The 21,467-nt window shown below is 41.0% G+C and overlaps 1 protein-coding gene across 1 annotated transcript in view; it reads right to left on the bottom strand.

Annotated features, from left to right (window-relative positions):
- VWA3B (von Willebrand factor A domain containing 3B) overlaps positions 1-21,467 on the bottom strand; it is a 233,983-nt gene that overhangs the window by 66,208 nt on the left and 146,308 nt on the right. The window contains 5 exon segments of the mRNA XM_023211441.2: positions 10,712-10,868; positions 10,965-11,052; positions 12,676-12,795; positions 17,214-17,371; positions 19,085-19,215. Of these exon segments, the coding sequence (XP_023067209.2) occupies positions 10,712-10,868; positions 10,965-11,052; positions 12,676-12,795; positions 17,214-17,371; positions 19,085-19,215 (654 nt within the window).

The following is a 21,467-nucleotide window of genomic DNA, read 5'->3' on the forward strand; positions in this document are numbered from 1 at the left end:
AAAAAAAAAAAAAAAAAAAAAAAAAAGAAAGAAAAAAAAAAGAAAAATAAATCAAGATAGATAAAATCTGAAAAACATAATGTTAAAACAAATAGTAAGTTTCATAATGGTGCTTCCAATGTAATACCATTTCTACAAAGTTTTAAACCTGTAGGACAATGTTTTCGTGCTTTTGTGTTAGGAATATTAAAATAGGCTGGGCGCGGCGGCTCACCCCTGTAATCCCAGCACTTTGGGAGGCCGAGGCGGGTGGATTACCTGAGGTCAGGAGTTTGAGACCGACCTGGCCAACATGGCGAAACCTTGTCTCTACTAACAGTACAAAAAAAAAATTATCCAGGCATGGTGGCACGCGCCTGTAATCCCAGCTGCTTGGGAGGCTGAGGCAAGAGAATCGCTTGAACCCAGGAATCAGAGGTTGCAGTGAGCCAAGACTGCACTACTGCACTCCAGCCGGGGCAACAGAGTGGGACTCTGTCTCAAAATAACTAACTAACTAAATAAATAAATAAAACATATCTGGAAACTCATGCTAGGGTTTATCTCTGGAAAAGGAGGAATGGAAAGTGGAATAAAAAGGGGTTGCACAGGGGGCTGCAACTTTATCTGAAATGCTTTATTTTTAAAATAATGGAAAAAATTTTTAAAATAGGTTTGAAACTATCAATAGGGGTTACTTCTAAAAATTGAGATTTCAAGACAAGTGAAGAAGCTAGACAGGACTTTTACTTTGTACTGTATTGTTTCATTTTTTAAAAACTACATATATTTAATTTGGTAATTAAAACATCAAAGACTAAAACAAACAAACAATGAGCAAAGATTTAGAAAACTCAAGAGAAAGAAAGTTAAGAAACTGTACAGTCCAATCTTGTTACTTAACAACCACATGAATGCAGCATGTGGCTTCTAAACAATTCTTGTCAAAGAGAAGGAACTAGACAGCGGGCTGAAAGGTGGGAGGACTGAACTTTGAAAACAGAATGAAGCTTGTAGAAATTAAAAAAAAAATAAAATCATCTCTTGAAATAGAGCTATATGTCACATAAACTTTTAGAAGAAAAAAAAGACCAGTCTCAACTAAATGAAAGTCCCTTAGGTTTTTCTCTCCTTGGAAAAAATACCCCATTAGAAGTCTGAAAATAGCTCTCCAAATTTGCCAAGTATGGCACCATTGTGAATCAATACCACAGAATACTAAGCAACATTATAACATTTTACCATGATCAGTTTGACTCCTGACTTAACGTACTTAAGAAAAACCCACTGTTTAGTGTTCTACTTCCCTCTTTTGTGGATTTCAACCTCGTGCCTTTCGTGGCCATTGTGTGCTTCAGTGTGGCAGTAGCTCAGATGTGGCTTGTGTGCACCCACTCTCCGTCCTTTCCACATGCAGATGCAGGGAAAGCCAAAGTCATACCCCACACTTTGAGTCTGACATCTTAGTTTTTACAACATGGTGGCTGCATGGAGCTCACAGGAAATGTTCTCCTTATGATGTCAAATTTCGTGTCACTACGAGGTCATAAGGGGCATTCTCATAAGGACGTGGGGGACAGAATCATGGCACCCTCAGCTTCTGTAAGAAAGCAAGTGGGGAGGGAGCTGAGGTTAATGAAGACATTGAGAGCTCTGTTTGAGAGGGAATAAAACCACCTGATCATGGCATCTTGGAGAATGTTTACTTATTACTGTTATAATGAAAATCAAGCATAACTGGCTAACGAGGGACTCTTCTGGATAATATTTAATTTATAAAAGGGAGGATTAAGGTATTACCTACTTTAATTCAATTCTCTTGAGGTTAACCTAGAAGCCTTATCAAATTGATATGAATAATTACACCATGTGTGACAAGGTTGTATAGTAGAGAGGCAGAGGTAGTGATTGAGATGGGGATGGAGGGTGCAGAGAGATAGTCACTGACCATGGCCAGGCGTGGTGGCTCACGCCTGTAATCCCAGCAGTTTGGGTGGCCGAGGCGCGTGGATCACGAGTTCAGGAGATTGAGACCATCCTGGCTAACACAGTGAAACCCTGTCTCTACTAAAAATACAAAATATTAGCCGGGCGTGGTGGTGGGTGCCAGCTACTTGGGAGGCTGAGGCAGAAGAATGGCGTGAACCCAGGAGGTGGAGCTTGCAGCGAACCAAGATTGCACCACTGCACTCCAGCCTGGGTGACAGAGCGAGACTCTGTCTCAAAAAAAAAATAAATAAATAAAATATAGTCACTGACCATAAAGGCAGAAGGAATTGCTGGGATGCATGAACAGGCCAATTTGGGTTGATTCTATTACAGTTCTCCCCACTGTGAGATGAAAGACTCTGTAAGCAACTGCTATACTCAATAGCGATTATTAACAGTGACAATAATATTTATCCTTACTCTGCCAGGCACTGAGCACTCTACATGTTTTCTTATTCAATTCCTTTATAGACAAATGCATCTAATTGCAGTTTTGTTGTATGTCTTTCCTCTTCATCAAACTTTATAATCCTTTATTCCCCTTTACAATTACTAGTTTCTAGAACAAAACATGTCCCAAATAATCATTTATTAAATAAATGAAAGACTAAAACGATATATAAATTAATGGCTGAGATTCAAAACTTTTTTTTAAGTTTACCATGTTATAAAACATAATCGTTTGGATTCCACCAAATTTGAATTCTTTGTAGTTGAGGCACAGGATGAAATGTAACTATGCTGTTTAAGCAGTGTTTCCTAAAAATATGAATAATGTGAAAAAACAGTTTAAGAGATATAGTTAGCTTACATAAGAAAATATTCACAAATGATAAAAGAATTGAAATTGAAATGGAAATACCATTTAGCAGTCTTTTTTGATTTTTTGTTTTGTTTTGTTTTACTGTTAACTGTTCTAAGGGATAGCAAAGAGATACAGGAAAATGAGCATTCTTTAAAATTCCAAGTAAACTGCTCCCAATTGGGAGGAATAGTTCAATAAACTGTAGTAATTCGTATTACTGAATGTTAGTGTAATCACTAAAATTCATCCCAAAACGGCTATTGTAAGGAAAAATGTTCATAACATACGCTAAAGTAAGAACACAGAATACAGAACTGTGCCCACAGCTATTGATTGTTAAAGTAGAACAGGTAGAATTCCACCTGACAACATTCTAACTGTGTTTAAAAGCAATCACAAAGCATTTTGAAATTGAGAAACTAGTGTGAAACTGGTGATTATCTATTGTTCAACCCTGGTTGAATTCTCCAGCTTCACTGTTTTTTAACTAAATCATTTCTTCCAGTAAATATCCAAGAGCTTTCTATCAGATTGGCCAAGGAGAGGCTCTGATTGGATGTGTGTAATGGAAATGTAACAGCTGTGTAAATCCCACACAGGGAATCTTTGAATGTAGCTGCAACAGCTTTATAGACATTACAGTTGTGCCAATGGCCAAGTGCCAAAACTTAAATGTCCGCCTTTCAAACTGAAACACTTGCAGGCTCCATAGAACAAAATGAAAGCAGGGCTACAAAACAGCTGGCCAAATGACGTGTCAGTAAGATCATTCATAAACCCATGAGAATATGTTACTACAGTGTAAATTACATGGTGGCCCTTGCCTGTAATCCCAGCACTTTGGAAGAGCGAGGCAGGTGGATCACAAGGTCAGGAGTTCAAGACCAGCTTGGCCAATATGGTGAAATCCCGTCTCTACTAAAAATACAAAAAAATTAGCCAGGCATGGTGGTGCACACCTGTAACACCAGCTATTTGGGAAGCTGAGGCAGGAGAATTGCTTGAACCTGGGAGGCAGAGGTTGCAGTGAGCTGAGATCGCAATTACCAAATTAAATATATGTAGTTTTTAAAAAATGAAACAATACAGTACAAAGTAAAAGTCCTGTCTAGCTTCTTCACTTGTCTTGAAATCTCAATTTTTAGAAGTAACCCCTATTGATAGTTTCAAACCTATTTTAAAATTTTTTTCCATTATTTTAAAAATAAAGCATTTCAGATAAAGTTGCAGCCCCCTGTGCAACCCCTTTTTATTCCACTTTCCATTCCTCCTTTTCCAGAGATAAACCCTAGCATGAGTTTCCATATATGTTTTATTGCACTCCAGCCTAGGTGACAGAGCAAGACTCCGTCTCAAAAAAAAAATAAAAGTAAAAAAAAAAAAAAAAAAATTACATCTCACAGTTTTTCAATCTAAACTTTTAGAAAATAAAACTCTATTCTCAATTTAACTTTAAATTAACATATTTCAATTAAAACGATGAGCATTTAAACTAGTATAGTAGATAAGTATATGCCAGCATCAAACAATGTTCATGGATAGGTGGTTGAAAAATGCAAGTACAAAACAGGATGTTTGGTTTGATTTCATTATGATAAAAACAAAAACAAGGAACAAACGGTCTAGATCTCTATATATACAAAGTAAGAAGGTCTGGCCAGATAACCAGGAGATGATGGGGTGGATGATAACTATTGCTTCTTTCTTTTTCACTTATCTACATTTTCTAATTTTTCTATACACAGAATATATACATATGTAGGTTTTGTGATAATTGTTTTAAATTTTTAATTAAAAAGCTTGTCTATCAGTGTACAGTTTTGTGTTCATTGCTATTATATTTAAAAGCAACAAAATGTCATGACTTGACAGCACCCCTAGCCTCTTTGCACCAAATATTCCTTGTCAGCTAAATGGTGAGATGAACAGCCACCTCACAGGTCGCTCTAAGTTTTAGATGAGGTATTTGATGATATCAAATGCTTTACTCAGAACCTAGTATGTGATGACGGTGCATCGCCTACTAGATTAGGGAGCTTGCCACGGTCCTTCAGGAGTAAATGACAGAGCTGGAGCACCAATCCCGGCTATCCGGCCACAAAGCTATGTGCAGAACCTGGAGAAGGACGGACAACACAGGAAGCCTTGACGGGAGGCTGTAAAAGACATTACGGTAATGATGATGATGATGGCTGGTGACGTAGACTCTCCAGTGGTGCAGACCAGTCTTCCCAAATTATTTCAATGTTTTTCAAAGCAACCAGCAAATAAAGAGCTTTAAATTCTAGGTTCATTACGTAGCTAAATCAGTTTTATTGTGTATACGACTTGGGGATGAGTTAATCTTTTTGAAAGAGCTCAGATAAAATTATCGAGTCCATTTTGCATCTTGTAATGAAGAGTTGCTAGGGCAACCTCTTTGCACAATACCTCATTTCCAAGGTGACCGATTTGAGGCTGGTCCAGGAAACACTGAAAACCAAAACAGCACTGTGTTCCAGAAGAGGAAAGAGCCCATACATAAGTGATGAATGAAACAAAGAGCTGGAGACAAAGCCAGACACTGCTTTCCAACTCTATGCAGACAGATGTGGCCGTGCACAAACACAAGATGAAGAGGCAATTAAGATTCTCAGTGAAGTAAGACTCTAGTGTGCTTCCTTTTCAACTCCATTCTACTTTTTGTCTGCTGTTTCATAAAGGTCCATATATCAAAAAGGTATACATCCCATGAGGGGGAGATATTTGAGATTATGATTCTGTTATTCTTCCCATTTCCAGTCAGAGAAAATATTAGGAAATCACAGATACGAAAGTGCTTTGGATTTGAGACCGGAGATCACTATAGTATATGCCTGTCACCACAGTGATTCTTACTATGAATAAGGGAGGGCAAGTGTGCTGTGCAGTGCCTACCTACGTGCAGGCTGTCTTGAGAACTCACAATGCCACAACAGGCACCAAGCACAAGTGCCCATGGGATGCACTTGAGAACTGTTCATCCCCTCCCCTGGGCTTTGTGTTCTAGAGGCAGATGACTAGAATGCCCCTCTGAAGAACAGGACCCTCACTACTCATCCTTTATTTATCCCCTGCTTGATATTCCAGGCTGGAATCTGGAGAATCACTCTTGGCATTTTTCTTTCTCTCAGCCCCACATCATTGACTTGACTTTATAAAGAGCTTGAGCCCATCCGCAGTGTTCCAGCCACACAGCCTACTGGTTCCAGCCACCCAGCTCTGCCTCCTGACTGCCCCTATCTCCCCAGCCTCATGCCTCTCCAACTACTCTCTGTGTGCCAGCTAAAACCCCAAATTAACCTCTCTCCTCTGCTAAAAACCCCTCCATTCCCCTCAGGATGAAGTTCAAAATCCTTAATTCAATCAAGGCCCTTCCTTCCCCAGCTTTATCACCTTCTCCACTCACACTAAACTTCTCTGGAATGACAAACATTCTGTCCCTTAGGCTTCCCCAGAGCTCCCCCACTGCCTGGGGCTCTCTTCCCATCTCTCCATCTTCATAACTCCTTCTCTTCCCCCGGGTCTGAACTCAGATGCCACTAGCTAAGGCAAGCCTTCTGTGGCCACTGAAGCCAGCTGAGGGGCATCTCCTGCGTCTGCATTCAGCACTTCCCACTCGTCACATTTAACTAGAACTTCTCTCATTTTCATTGCCATTTCCTCCCGAGACTGTCAGTTGTGCTTGGGTAGGAATGTTGGCTTTCTTGCTTGGCGCTGTATTCCAGAGCCCAACACAGGCATATGTAACAGGCATAAATTTATTGAATATTTTTACAATGAAAGCCAACATCTTAAGTGCCTGCTAAGTACTTTCCACTCTATGCATTACTTCTTTTAATCCCATGACAACCTCAGAGTAGGCATATTATTATCCACAGAGTATGGATATGTCACATACATCTCAGAGGAAAAAATTTCTAATTGTTGGACTGAATATTAAGTTTGCTTTTTCAGCATATGAACCAAGGAGGAAAGAATAGGCTGAATAAAGATCTTATGTCTGCATACTACTTTCAGGGTTTTCAAAGCATTTCTACACACCTAGGACTAATGATTACCAAGTATTATACAGAGTTCTTCTTAGGAAGAGAACATTATTTTACTCTGTCTGTGGGGCTACATACTAGTGAAAATGTACCATGAATTTGGAGGATGATTTGAATTATCAAAATTTAAAATGCACATACACTTTGGGTCCAACCATCTGACTTGAGGGAATTTATTCCAAAGACAGATTTATACATGTGCCCAAAAATCTACGTGCAAAGAAACCTGTTACAGGAATGTTTGTAAGAGGGGAAGGAAGGACACAATGTAAATATCCATTAATAATGGGGAAGAGCCTTGCAACTACAGGCATGAGACCATCTACCTGTATGGAAAGGGCTCTAAGACAAAATGTTTAAAATAGTAAATGTATACGGTATTGTCTTATTCATGTTTACTAAAGTTCTTATGTGTCTATGTATAAATATGTTATGTGTGCACGTACTTACATATGCATATGTAGAAAAAGGATTGAAAGGAAATTCACCAAACTATTCAACGTGTTTCCTTCATGGATAGGTGTGGTGGTGAGAGAAGCCGCCTCTAAAGACTTAAGCATGGTTTAAATCTCATATACTGAGAATTATTCATATATTGCTTATCAGATAAAAATAAAGCAGTTAATTAAGAATTAAGTTTCCGTTACGTTTACATTATTTTATCATTTGCTTTCAGGTCTGTTTTACTTTCCTTTTTTTTTTTTAAGACGAAGTCTCCCTCTGTTGCCAGGCTGGGGTGCAGTGGTGCTATCTCAACTCACTGCAACCTCCGCCTCCTGGATTCAAGCAATTCTCCTGCCTCAGCCTCCCAAGTAGCTGGGACTACAGGAGCCCGCCACCACGCCCAACTAATTTTTTTGTATTTTTAGTAGAGATGGAGTTTCACCATGTTGGCCAGGACAGTCTCAATCTCCTGACCTCGTGATCCGCCTGCCTCAGTGTCTCAAAGTGCTGGGATTACAGGTGTGAGCCATCGCGCCTGGCCAGGTCTGTTTTTCTTAATATTTTTCTCAGTGTATAATTAATATATGTTCAGAATTAAAAGTACTACAATACAAATTAAAAACTACATAAATTAAAAAAAAAAAATCTCCAACAATCTCACCACCCAGCTAAACTGTTAACATTTTGGTAAAAGAAAAAAAGGAGGGACGGAGAAAGTACCACCATGCCTATCTCAGTCACATGTACAACCAAATTTCGAACACACTATATACTCTGATTTTTTTTCATTTAGCATGATATTTCATTTAGCATGAGGGCTTTTCATCGTGTGAAACTTATTCTTTAGAAATGTGATATCTGATGAATGTGTGACACTCCATTATATGAATTTGTGTTGTTTTCCATTGTTGGCTATAAGGCAGCAGTAATTTTTCTCTGCACATATACTTCAGTATCTCTAGTTGTTTCCTTACATAGATTCCTAGTACTATATGAATTCACTGGAGCAAATATAAGCTCTTAACATTTTACACTAAGGATGCACCAATTTATACTCTCACTAGCAGGATATAAGTGTGCATCCCACCCTATCCTTGCCATTACTGTTCATTGGTGATTTTTAACCTTACCAATTTGATGGGGGAGGTGGTGTCTAATTGATTTTCAATGTGCATTTTTTAAGACATAGAGTTGGTTACCAGTAAAGTTAAATATTTTTGTATACAGTTTTGACTTTTTTTCTTTTTTTCTCCTAAATTTTCCACTGGGGTATTTGTCATTTTCTCATTCTCTTATGGTATGGATGTGTGTGCATGCGTGTTCACACACTGAACACTGATTCACACACACACAGTCATTTATACTGATACACACATGTAAGATATCACTCCTACAGCCCTTTTTGTCTGTCATATACGTTGCAGGTGTTTTTCTGACATTTGCCTTCATTTTATTTACATGTTTTTAAGCAAAATAGCATTTTTACTTCCTCAGCCTGTAAATCTTTCCTTTCTGGTTTCTTCCTTGGATTTTATGCTTCTGCTTCCCTATCCTACCATATTTTTTTCAAGAAATTTACTCTTCACTCTAACTCAAGTTGTTGGGACGTTTAGAAGGAGACATAAAAAGCCCAGGAAAATTCTATTTCTAAGTAGAGTTCACTAAATATATTTTGTCCCAAATAAAACTCAAGACTAGTAATATAACTGCAGAGAATATGAAGGAGCTGTCCCCAAACCTCCTAGAAGAAATAAATCAGTGTTCAGTTTCTCCCTGTTGCTTCTAGAAGAAGTCAAGTTCAAGTGGTGAAGCTGACATCTGACTAATCAGGTATAAATCAACACTGCCAACCACAAGGGTAACAGCCAGGAACAGGAGCATTCACCTTGAGGCGAAGTAGCCAGGAACCAGCCTAGAGGAGCACACACACGCAGCCTCCGGAGGGAGAGTCGCTGGTCATCCCAAACCGGCAGGCAGGTGGGCCTCCATGGGTGATAATGTTTTAAACGTGCTAATAGAAAAGAAATTCACCAGTTCATCTGCTTCTTCCAATACATCAAATCTCAGCTATTTCAAGGTCAGTTAGAAAAGGTCTTTTCATTTTTTTAAAAACTTTCTCCTGCCTTTGATCTTTTCCACTTCTTTTTATGGAAAATTTCAAATACACAAAAAAGCAGAAAGAATAGTAAAACGACCCTTCTCACCAAGTCTTACCCAAATGCAACAACGATCGACGTGTGGCCTATCTATTTCATCTACTCCCCCCAGCCCGTTACACTACTCCACCACTCCGATCACCAGGCATCGCATCATTTCCTCTGCAAAGATTTCAGCATGAGACAGGTCTTTTAAGGATATTGTTTCCATTCAGGGACTGCAAAGCCTGAAATGTTTCTATTTAAATCGTTAGTTGCTGTTGTATTTGCCAGGAAGCACTGAGGTTCGGTCTTCACGTTCTCATGGTTTTGGTGTTCTTTATCCCACTGCAGTCTGACCTGAGATTAGCCGTCCCACTGGAATTAATTCTTGTAAAGATGAGCACCTCCTTGTTGCCAAATTCAGTGTTAAGTTTTCGGTAGTACTTCCTTGACCTTCCTCCACATTTGACCCTACCACGCCCTCCCACTGGAAGCTGTTTTTCTCCTCTCAGGACCCACCTAGGAGAGTCTGGTGGTTCTTTTGTTAACATGTGTCTGGCTCGTGTGCTCTCTTAACTTTTTCCTTTGGAGGCTTTTTGATGCAAAAGATGCCACTCCATTTAGGAAGAGAAGGTAAGCGAAGGCAGGACATAATCTCTCGCAAGTCGTCCCTTTCCTTTCATAAGGGATGATATTTGATGTTCACTCATGACACTGACCTAGAGTTTTCAATCATTTTTTCAGTCCCACACTTCTATCCATTAGCAACGAGCCACCGAGTGCCAACCCAACTGAGATCAGTTTCCTCTCAGCTTAAAAAGAGAATTCTTATTTTCCTTGTTTTTGAGACAAGGTCTCTCTTTGTCGCCCAGGCTGGAGTGCAGTGCCGCAATCACTACTCACTGCAGCCATGATCTCTCAGGCTCAAGCGATCCTCCCACCTCAGTCCCCCAAGTAGCTGGGGCTACAGGTGCATGCCACCATGCCTGTCTAATTTTTATATTTTTTATAGAAACAGAGTTTCACGATGTTGCCCAGGCTGGTCTCAAACTCCTGGATTCAAGGGATCCGCCCACCTCAGCCTGCCAAAGTGCTGGGGTAACAGGTGTGGGCCACCGTGCCCAAATTCTTAAGAGCCTCTCTCTCTCCCTTTTACTGCCTTTACAAATACTTTTTCCCCCAATGGCTAAAATACATTTCTGTTACAACCATGCAAGAAATTGGACTACTTTTTATTTGAGCAGAAAATGAAAATGGCCTCAAGTAGGGACACATAGACATCAGTTTACCTCATCAAAGACCTTAGACATGACATGCTTGTCCAGGACAGGAACATAGGTGGAGCTGTGGGGGACCGCTGTCACTGACAAGGCATCCATGAGGGTGAGTTTCTTGGCAACCAAGCCATAGGTCTTGAGCCAGTTTTCTGAAGACACATCTGAAGAACTGAGAACACAAGGAAGTGGTGTTATTAATTTTTCAACTTGATGGGTCACCAACAAAAGCATAACAGAACTGTCTTTGTCAAATTAAAGAACTCACTTGTGGTCGTAAACCTGGCTTCCTTCTCGGGTCACCCTTTCTGACGATGCATCATCAAGACACTCCTCAGGCAGCAGGATGCTCATTTCTGTGGAAGGGGAAGTGGCAGTTGTACATTTTCCTCATATACGGGTTTTACATAAAATGCAAAGGGATCACACTTGTCTCAGTTCAGCTGTGACTGAGAGCTAATAAATGGACCACATTTCAGAAAACGTATCCTGGTTTGTCAGAGCGGGCTCTTAGGCAAGATTCCTTTGCAATTTATACTACAGACCAATGCATGGGTAAATACAGCACTACCACTGTTTTGAGACAATGAGACATATTCATTCTTTCATTCAGAAAACACACCTCTAAAAAGTGTGCAATAAAAATACCATTAACCGATGGTTGTTCAATATTGACCTTTTGGACTCCGCCAAATTATATAAGAGAGCCTTGATCAACATTTTGATTTCTGATAGATTGTTTTGTGGTTCTTCAGCTTTCTGTAGAAACCGTAAAACCTATTAGGTCCTGTTTAGTTGTAACTTCAAATTTTCAAATTAATATTTGGGGTTTTAAATATATCCTTATATAAATGTGCATTTATAAATGAAAAGGGGTATTTGTTGAACGAGCAGCATTCAGAAGGAGCTGTGTTTGGGCATGAGCTAGTTAAATAGTTAAGAACTCATATCCCAGTCATCATTCGATAAGCCCTTTAAGGAATGTAGACAACTTAGGAAATACGGCCAGTTAATTGCAACTGAGCCACTGTGCCTGGCCAAAATCCCAGCACTCTGGGAGGCTGAGGCGGGTGGATCACCTGAGGTCAGGAGTTTGAGACCAGCCTGACCAACATGGTGAAACCCTGTCTCTACTAAACATACAAAATTAGACTGGCCTGGTGGTGGGCACCTGTAATTCCAGTTCCTCGGGAGGCTGAGGCAGGAGAATCGCTTGAACCAGGGAGGCAGAGGTTGCAGTGAGCCAAGGTTGCAGCACAACACTCCAGCCTAGGTAACAGAGTGAGATTCTGTCTCAAAAAATAAATAAATAAAAATAAAAAAAGTGAGGAAAAGATACCACACAGATCAGCACTGAAGAAAACAGAGTTCAATTGAACTATGACTGTGCCGCCACAGGGGTACATCTGCCACGTGGCCACTTCCTACTCCCTAGGAGACTGTGTGTATGTGTGTGTTTAACTGGGATTTTTAATTTATCAACTATTTGAAATATAAGAAAAATGCTACGGGCATCAAACATTTCAAAATTTATTACTTTAAGATTAATAATTTTATCAATAGTAATAACAATTGAAGGAAAAATCACATTTTCTTCATATGCAGTCCCCAAAGGGCTGACAATTTGGACCAGAGAGGGGCTCATCTGGTAGCATCATCCACTGAAGAAAGGGAAGGAAAAAACCAACTACAAAATATGACAGTTTCAAAATCAAACCATGAAGGGACAGCAGCATGACCATAGTTATGTGAGCCGCATGTGTATTAAACACCCAGGCACCATAAACACAAGGCCAGCTCTCAGAAAATCCAGGTCATAAAGCAGGCAGACCTGACTTACAAGGGATTCCTTTGAATAGGAAGCAATCTGGGCCCATTTAAAATATGATTTCACCGACATATCTACACGCAGCTCTTTCTGGAACAGATACACGGGGGAAAGGGAGGCTGGTTGGCCACGGAGACCCTTTCTGGCTTACCTTTGTCACTTAGAGCAGTCCTCTGGCTGCTGGCATTGGAGAGGCCATCCTTCCTTTCACTGCCAGCTGAGCTCCTGAGGGAGGACATCTGGCTCCTGAGCAGGCTGGTTCTGGTTGATTCTGTTGGTACCACAGAGAGAAGAGTTAAAGGAATTGGGGGTGGAAGGAGATGCTTCATTAGATACAACTATTTTATCAGCTCCTTAAAGTAAGAATGCAACTTTAGTTTCCCAACCCTCCGAGGATGGTGCTGTCACAAACTGAAAGCGGCTGGGATGTCTTGCTCCCTTTATCTGAATTGATGTTGGGCCCCTCCTGGAGACACGTCAGCTTCCACGCTCATTCAGGCTGCCGGCAGAATTCAGCCCCTTGCAGTTGTAGGGCTAAGGCCCTGTTTCCTTGCTGGCTGTAGCCCAGGGCCTCTCTCAGCTGCTTAAGGTACCTGTATTACTTCTCACACGACTCCTTCATCTTCAAGTGCACTGAATTCCTCTTGCGGTTCAAATCTCTCTGACTTTCTCTTCTGCCACCAGCTGGAAATAGCTCCTGCTTTTCTCGGTTCCCAGAGTTACACTGGACCCACCTAGATAACCCTGTCTAGGTCAGCATAACCTGGTCATGAGAGTGACGTGTCATCATATTCAAAGGTTGCAGTGTTCAGGGCAGGACATCTTTGGTAAGCCATGCTAGAAATTCTGCCCACCACAATTGCTGTCCAGATCTTTGTCTATGTTATTTTCTACCCTCTGATGTGTCCCTTCTACAGGCAAATGACAACTTAGCAAATATTGACCTTGAATCTGTGTGCTTTAGAGGACAATGAGCCTGTGCCAAATCATGTTGATTACTTTTTATATTTGATAACATAAATCACACTAATTGTAAGTGTAGTCTGTACTTCATAATTTGGAGGCTTTAGATGTACCTTGTTCCAAGGCTTTATGTCAGCATTCGTGAATGAAATGTGTCTGTGTTTTCACTGAGAGGACATATCCTCTCCTATAAGAAATTGACAGAGCAAAGATTGGCTAGTAATCTGCAAATGGGTAGCTTTCACACAGAGAAGTAACGCCAGTGGTCTCCATGCATAGAGAAAGAGTGTGCTAGATGGTAATCACTGTTTTTCTAGGCAACAAAAGGGTAAGCCCTGCCGTGGTTGTCTCTGTACACAGGAACTAAGAAAACTAAATTTTCTTAGAAGCTATGTCTGCGAGAAAAAGAAATAAATAATCCGAATCAGAGAGCTGAGCTCCTGCCGCTGTCCACCCTGGCAGGACACCTGGACCAACACTGCCGGGCAAAACAATCAGATTCACGTGAGCCAGATGAAAATGAAATTCAGCTCCCCAAGTCTCCAAACGTAAAAACTACACCATTCCCAGAGGCCGCAAACACGGAATGAAACATTTATCTAGCAGTGGGGTCAAGCATTTAGCTCCTCGCCTGACTCTGTAGGATCAGTCATGGCTTTTCATCACTCCTCTACCTCACAAATGGAAACAAAATAGAAACTCAGCATATGATTGTCTCCCAATACCAAGCCTCCCAAATCTAAGTGAAATGGTGGCAGTGACAATTGGCCATTAAAATGTTTAAGACAAGCAGCAACTCTGGTAAAACTCAGGTTCGCTGGAGCAGGCAGGCAGGACTGGAAAAGGGGATCCAGCCACACAAGTGGCCAGTGTGGGAAGCCTGTTTCTTCCCATATACGATGCTGCTCCCTTGTACAGAGGGAGCGGGAGCATGTGGCCATATCCTGCAGGAGGGCCAGTCTCCAGTTAGTGGCCCGTTCCGGGAAGCCTCTTGGTCCCTGTAGGTTCAAGGCCCTCCTCCCTGCCAGCAACGTGGGGACACCCCAGAGACAGCACTGGGGGAAGCTGCTGCAACTCTCCCCTCGGAGATATCTAACATCCTGTTCTGAGGGGATGCCTGCTGCCACCTCGGGCAGCATCAGCAGGGACCAGTAGGAGCCCCAGAAACAGCAGAAACACAAGCACCAAAATATTAACAATACCACAGAGCATGTGAAAATTAAGTTGCCATCAGAACCACAGCCCACAAAAGTAGGTCAAGGCCCACATGCTAAATTTAAACAGGGTGACTACTTCCTAAAATAAAACACTTAAATGAGACGCAAAGTAACTAACCTAATAGACAAAATGTCCAGGATACTATCAAAAATCACCCATCATATCAGTAACTAGAAAAACAATCTCTCCTTCAATCAGAAAAAGCAAACGCATGATGCCAACACCAAGAAGAATCAGGAGGTGGAACTATCTGACAAGGATTTTAAAGAGGCTACCCATAAAAGTCCTTCAACAATTAATTATACATTCTCTGGAAACATATGAACAAATATAAAGAAAAGCAAGAAAACCTCTAGCTAGATAGAAAAAAGACAAAAAGAGAGAAGACAGATGAAAGCACTAATATTGAGAGTTCATTGCTAAAGATCTTGCAGCCATTAAAAAAGCTAACAAAGGGATACAAAAAACCACTTTGCCCTCATAAATTTGATAAATTAGAAACAATAGACCAATTACTCAGAAACCACAAACTGCCAAAACTCGACCAATCTGAAATGGACAATATCCATAAAACCACTGCAGAAATGGCATTCATCACGAAAAATCTGGAAAAGAAATCCCTAGGCCCAAATGGCTCCATGATAACTCTACCAGACATTCAAAGAAGAATTACATCAATTTCTTCCAGGAATAGAAAAGGAGGGACAATTTTCCAACCCATTTGGTGAGGACAGTATTAGCTTGGTACCAAAGCTGGATGAAGACAGTATTAAAGAAGAGAAATAAATAAAACTATAGATCAATAGCTTTCATGAACTTCGATACCAAAATCCTCAACAAAATACTAACAAATGGAATCCAGTGATGCATTAAAAGAATTATACACTGAGACTAAGTGGGAAATATTCCAAGATATACAAGGCTGCTTCCACATTTGAAAATAAATTAACGTCATCCACCACGTCAACAGACTAAAGAAGAAAAAGCCTGTCTCAGTTGACACAGAAAAAGCATTTGGTAAAATCCAGCACCCATTCATGATTAAAAACTCCCAGAAAGCTAGAAATGTGTGGAACTTCCTTAACTGGATAGAGGTTTCCTTTAATCTTTTTCTAGAAGTTTTATGGTTTTCCGTTTTACATTTAAATCCATGGTCCGTGTGAGGTTAAGGTCAAGCTTCTTTTCCTTTTTCGACTGTAGATAGTGCTTCAGCATCTTTGTTGAAAAGGCTTTACTCCCTCCATTGAGTGAACTTTGCACCTTTGTCAGATCATTTGGGGATATTCGTGTGGGTTAAATCCAGGCCCTGTTCCACCTATCCCTCTGCTAACACCATGCTGTCTTCATTAACGTGGTTATGTGATAAGCCTTAATATCCAGTACAGTGATTTTTCCAACTTCATTCTCTTTTTCAAAATTATTTTAGCCATTGTAGAACCTGAAGTTTCTGTATATATTTTAGAATATGCTCGTATATGTTTATAAAAACATTTTTGGGATTCTATTAGGAATTTCATAGATAAATGAGGTGAGAATTGTCATCTGTCACACCAATTCATTCAACCTCTGAACATAGTATCTCAATTTATTTAGGTCTTTAGTGTCTTACGGAAGAATTTTGTAATTTTCAGCATACAGATTCTGTACATACTTTGTTACATGTTCACCTAATGTATTTTATCTGGAGCAACTATGAATGGCTTTAATATAGGTTGCTGTATGTTCACTGTTAGAATATCAAAATGCAACTGGTGTTGTGTGTTCTGTAGCTAGAGACCTTGCTGAACTCAGTAGCTCTAGGACTTGTATTTTTGGTACATCCCTTGCTGTTTTCTACATAGACAATACGATATCTGCAAATGGGGACAGTTTTATTTCTTCCTTTCCAATCTTTCTTGCTTTGTTTTTTCTTCTTGCCTTGCTGCAGTGGTTAGAACTTCCCGTGCTACGTTGAATAAGGGTGGTGACAGTAGGCATCCCTTTCCCCAGTTTTAGGGGGAAATAATTCAGTCTTTCACCACTTAGTTTGATTTTAGCTGTAGGAAGGGTGTGCAAGCGAGGTGGGTGTGGTTATAAAAGGGCGGTATGAAGGATTCCCGTGGTGATGGAACTCTTCTTGACTGTAGTGGTGGAAACACAAACCTATACATGTGATCGAACCATGTAGACCTAAACATAGACTGTCAGACACACACAACACACACACACACTCACACAGGAACAAGTAAAACTGGACAATTTGAATAAGACCTGTGGATTGTATCAATATCAATATCCTGGTTTCAATATTGGACTATTATTTTGCAAGATGTTACCACTGGAGAAACAGGATGAAGGTTAGGTATATATAAGATCATGTGAATGTACAATTATTTTAATGAAATTTTTAATTTAAAAAAACCCACAGGTTTAGTGCTTCTTAAAAATATTACGTGGGTTTAGTTTTATTCTATCTTCTTGCCTTGAAGAGAAACTAGCAAGGAGTCAAGCCATTTTGTTCACTGATACCTGCGTGGAGGACTTTCTTTTTCTGAATCTTTTGATCTGAAAGGCCCCATGGTCCCTTCAACATATTCAGGGATGAAGTTTGTGTTGAATCGACATCAGATTGAGGCTTTGCACATTTTTCTGGGGTTGAAACCATAGAACAGATTTCCTTTTGATGCCTGTTTTGATTTAGATAAAAAGTAGAGCAAAAACAGAGAGAAAAGAAAATTTCCATCAAGAAGGCAGAGTGAAGTCAATACATTCACAGTGAACACTGCAAACTTAAAGAAGCAAGCCTTCCCCCATCCAGGTTAATATAAAAATAGTCATTTATCCCTGACCAATGCAGAAGAGTGGACAGGGGCCCAGCCTTGGAGTCAGAAGATACAGCTAACATCACAGGTCTGGTCCTTCCTGGTTCTGTGACCTCAGTCAAGCAACTCAATCCTCTCTAAACTTCTTCACTTTCCTTATCTATCAACTGCAGGAAACGTGACCTATACACCTATATAGTGACGACATGGGGCCGATGGAAGGATTCATAGGGGGAAAGCCTGTTATAAACAAGTAAGCACTGCAGAAACCCACTCTCTAAACAAAGTGTCTACCAAAAAGCACTTCCAAAAGCTAGAGAAAGGAACCCTACCTTGGACCTCCCATGCCAGCACCAGATCACAGGGAACCATTCTGGGGAATGGAGGGATCCCAGAAACGCTGGAGTATTTTCCCAGACATGACCTTCTCTGAGGCTCTAAAGACAGCAGCCATACAAAGGAAAACTTCCAGAGCAATCTTCTGCTCCAACACTGTGACGTGTGCCCTCCCTCCTGCACCACTGCCCCTTGACACTTCCGTGGAGCACCTGCCCCGGGTTCCACAGCCCTCTGTGGGTCTGTGCCCGCACTGTGCCCCCCAACGGCAGAAGGAACCAGGCTGACATTCATCTGTGCACCCCAGTTCTCTTACTGCATGGTTTGTACTCAATAAATGGCTTCTTATTTACTTGATTCTTAGTTTATTTGTTCAAAAATTTGAAGTTTAGAAGCTGTCTCTGTGCTTTCACAAATACTTAAAAAAAAAAAAATGCCATAAAATCTCATTATAAGATGGCCATTATAACATTTACCTCTTTTTACTGGTTCCACACTCATGCCCTACCCTAAGCCCGTACAAATGCTTAATTTGCTAACAGGAAGAGAGTGCACTTTGTTGAACAATAAATTCTGATTAATAAATGTATTTTCTTTTTTCCCCCAATTTTCTATCATTCTTTGAACTAAAAAAGACACCCTGGCAGGGTAGGCTGTGATACTTGAGTATCTGGAAAATACTAAATCATTTTAACAAAATTTGACCAATTTCCGGAGTGTTCGGGGGTGGGTTTGATTTTGTTTAAAAACCACGAAATAGAAATATATTAGAATATAGGATGGGGGCAGTCATGAGAAATCATCTATCCCAAACCCACCACCACGGCCACCATTTTAAAGATGAGGAAACAGAGGCCCACGCAATGGAGAGGGGTGAAGGGAAGTGTGGGCCTCACCACAGTCACGCAGAGGGAAGTCCAGGCCTCGGCCCCCGGATCCCTGAGTCAGAGCTCCTTCCCCACACAGCGTTCCTCTCTGCCCTGTCAGTGCTTGGGTCTGGGGGCCCGTCTGCACTGCATGGATAACATAAAGGGGAATATGTGGCCTCCTCAAGCCCACGATTAAATTGCTATTAAATTATGAATTCTCTTTGCTTAAAAAAATCCTAACTTAATCACACTATGTGATTCTTTTCACTAACAGAAATTTCACAGAGCATTTCAGAAAGGACAAGGGCCCAGGGGGCAAGCCCCGCTCTCGAGAGGCCCCAGCGCAGGGAGACAGGCGGGCAGGCGTGCTCACTTGCTGTCTCCATCCTTTTCCGCATTGTACCACCAGTCCATGATCACGGACTCGGAATAAAGGTCTCGCATCTTCTCCAGGTCACGGTGACCTTGTTCCATTTCCTTAACTAAAAGAGTCAGATCTTCATTCTGCCAAAAGGAGAAGTGAATATGCTATAAGACTAGATAAAAAGAGCTCAAATGCCAAACATGTTTCTTTTCTTTTCTTTTTAGAGACAAGAGGCTCACTCTGTTGTCCATGCTGGTCTTGAGCTCCTGGGCTCAAGTGATCCTCTCATCTTGGCCTCCCAAGTACCCGGGGCTACAGCACACGGCCAGCAAATGCCAAACATTTCTAACAGAAAGCCAACTGTATCAGGAAAAGAAGAATCTAAAGAATTTTATGTTGTCCTTATATTATCCCATTTTTAGCCAGCTTTATTGATGTGTAATTCACATACAATAAGCTGAACATCTGTAAAATGCACCATTTGAATAGTTTGACTTTCCCACCTGTGAAATCATTCTTACAGTCAAAATAATGAACATATTCATCATCCTCCAAATTTCCTTGTGCCCCATTGTAAATCTGCCCATCCTCCTACAAGCCCTTGTTATGCCCAGACCGTTTGTTCCCCGAAGAAGACCACCAGAGTCCAGAGTCAAAGCCAAGCAGCAAGGATCTTTATTACAGGTTCGAACCTGGAGCTCTCACTCACTCGTGAAACGAGCCGGGCAGGAGAGCTCCCCAACTGGGCTCAGGACAGTGTTATATAGTCTGGGGTACATAGGCACAGAGTCATTATACAAATCAGATGTATGATTGGCCGATATTTGAACAAGGCAATTTGGCTGATTATGATTGGTTCCCGCCATTTTTGGTATTTCAGTTAATTTTGAAATTCTGATGACGTTTATCAGGGGCTTGCAGGGCAGGCGTAGGGCTTGTTTTCGCAAACCCGAGGCGGGAAAGCAGTCTTACACAAAGGCAGTTAATCATATTGCGACAGGTTTTATAGGGCTTGTTTTGCAACATGGGTGTACCTTACTTAAACGCGTCTTGTGACCTTGCTGTGCCTCAGAAAGAAAAACAGGAACTTACAAAATCTCTAGAATGTGCCGAGATAGGAACAAAAGGATTGTGAGAGCAGAACAAAGGTTTAGCAATAGGGTGGGTACACACTTTTATGCCCTTTCACCCTCTCCCTCAATTCTCCAGGAACTACTCATTGGCTTTCTGCCACTACACATTAGTTTCAGTTTTCTAGAATTTTATATAAATGGAATAACACAGAAATTACTCTTTTCTCCTGACTTTCTTCACTTACATAATGTGGGGAAAAGAAAGAAAGATCAGACTGTTACTGTGTCTACATAGAAAGAAGTAGACATAAGAGACTCCATTTTGTTATGTATTTGAGATGCTGTTAATCTGTGACCCTACCCCCAACCTTGTCCTTGCAAGAGACATGTGCTGTGGTGACTCAAGGTTTAAAGGATTTTGGGCTGTGCAGGGTGTGCTTTGTTAAACAAGTGCCTGAAGGCAGCTTGCTGGTTAAAAGTCATCGCCATTTTCTTAATCTCAAGTACCCAGGAACACGTACACTACCAAAGGTCACAGGGACCTCTGCCTAGGAAAGCTAGGTATTGTCCAAGGTTTCTCCTCATGTGATAGTCTGAAATATGGCCTCGTGGGAAGGGAAAGACCTGATCGTCCCCCAGCCTGACACCCGTGAAGGGTCTGTGCTGAGGAGGACTAGTACAAGAGGAAAGAAGGCCTCTTGGCGGTTGTTGGCAGTTGAGATAGAGAAAAGCACTTGTCTCCTGCCCGTCCCTGGGCAATGGAACATCTCGGTGTAAAACCTGATTGTATGTTCTGTTTACTGAGAAAGGAGAAAACTGCCTTAGGGCGAAAGGCGGGACTTGCTAGCACAATGCTGCTCTTTATGCACTAGAAAGGTTTATGGAGATGTTTACATATGCATATCAAGGCACAGCACTTTTCCTTAAACTTATTCAAGTCACAGAGATCTTTATTCATATGTCTTACTGCTGACTTTCTCCCCACAATGATCCTATTATCCTGCCACTTCCTTTTCTATAAGATGGTAAAGATAATGATCAATAAATACTAAGGGAACTCAGAGACTGGTGCCGGCGTGGGTCCTCTGTATGCTGAGCGCCGGCCCACTTTTTCTTTCTCTATACTTTGACTCTGTGTCTCATTTCTTTTCTCAAGTCTCTCGTTCCATCTAACGAGAAACGCCCACAGGTGTGGAGGGGCAGGCCACCCCTTCAATATAATTATTTTAAGATTCACCCATGTTGTAGCATGAATCAATAGTTCATTTCTTATTGCTGAGCTGTGTTCTATTGTATACCACTATTAAATACCACGATTT

The sequence above is a fragment of the Piliocolobus tephrosceles genome, chromosome 15 (genome assembly GCF_002776525.5).
Source record: "Piliocolobus tephrosceles isolate RC106 chromosome 15, ASM277652v3, whole genome shotgun sequence".
In the NCBI taxonomy this organism is placed as follows: domain Eukaryota; kingdom Metazoa; phylum Chordata; class Mammalia; order Primates; family Cercopithecidae; genus Piliocolobus; species Piliocolobus tephrosceles.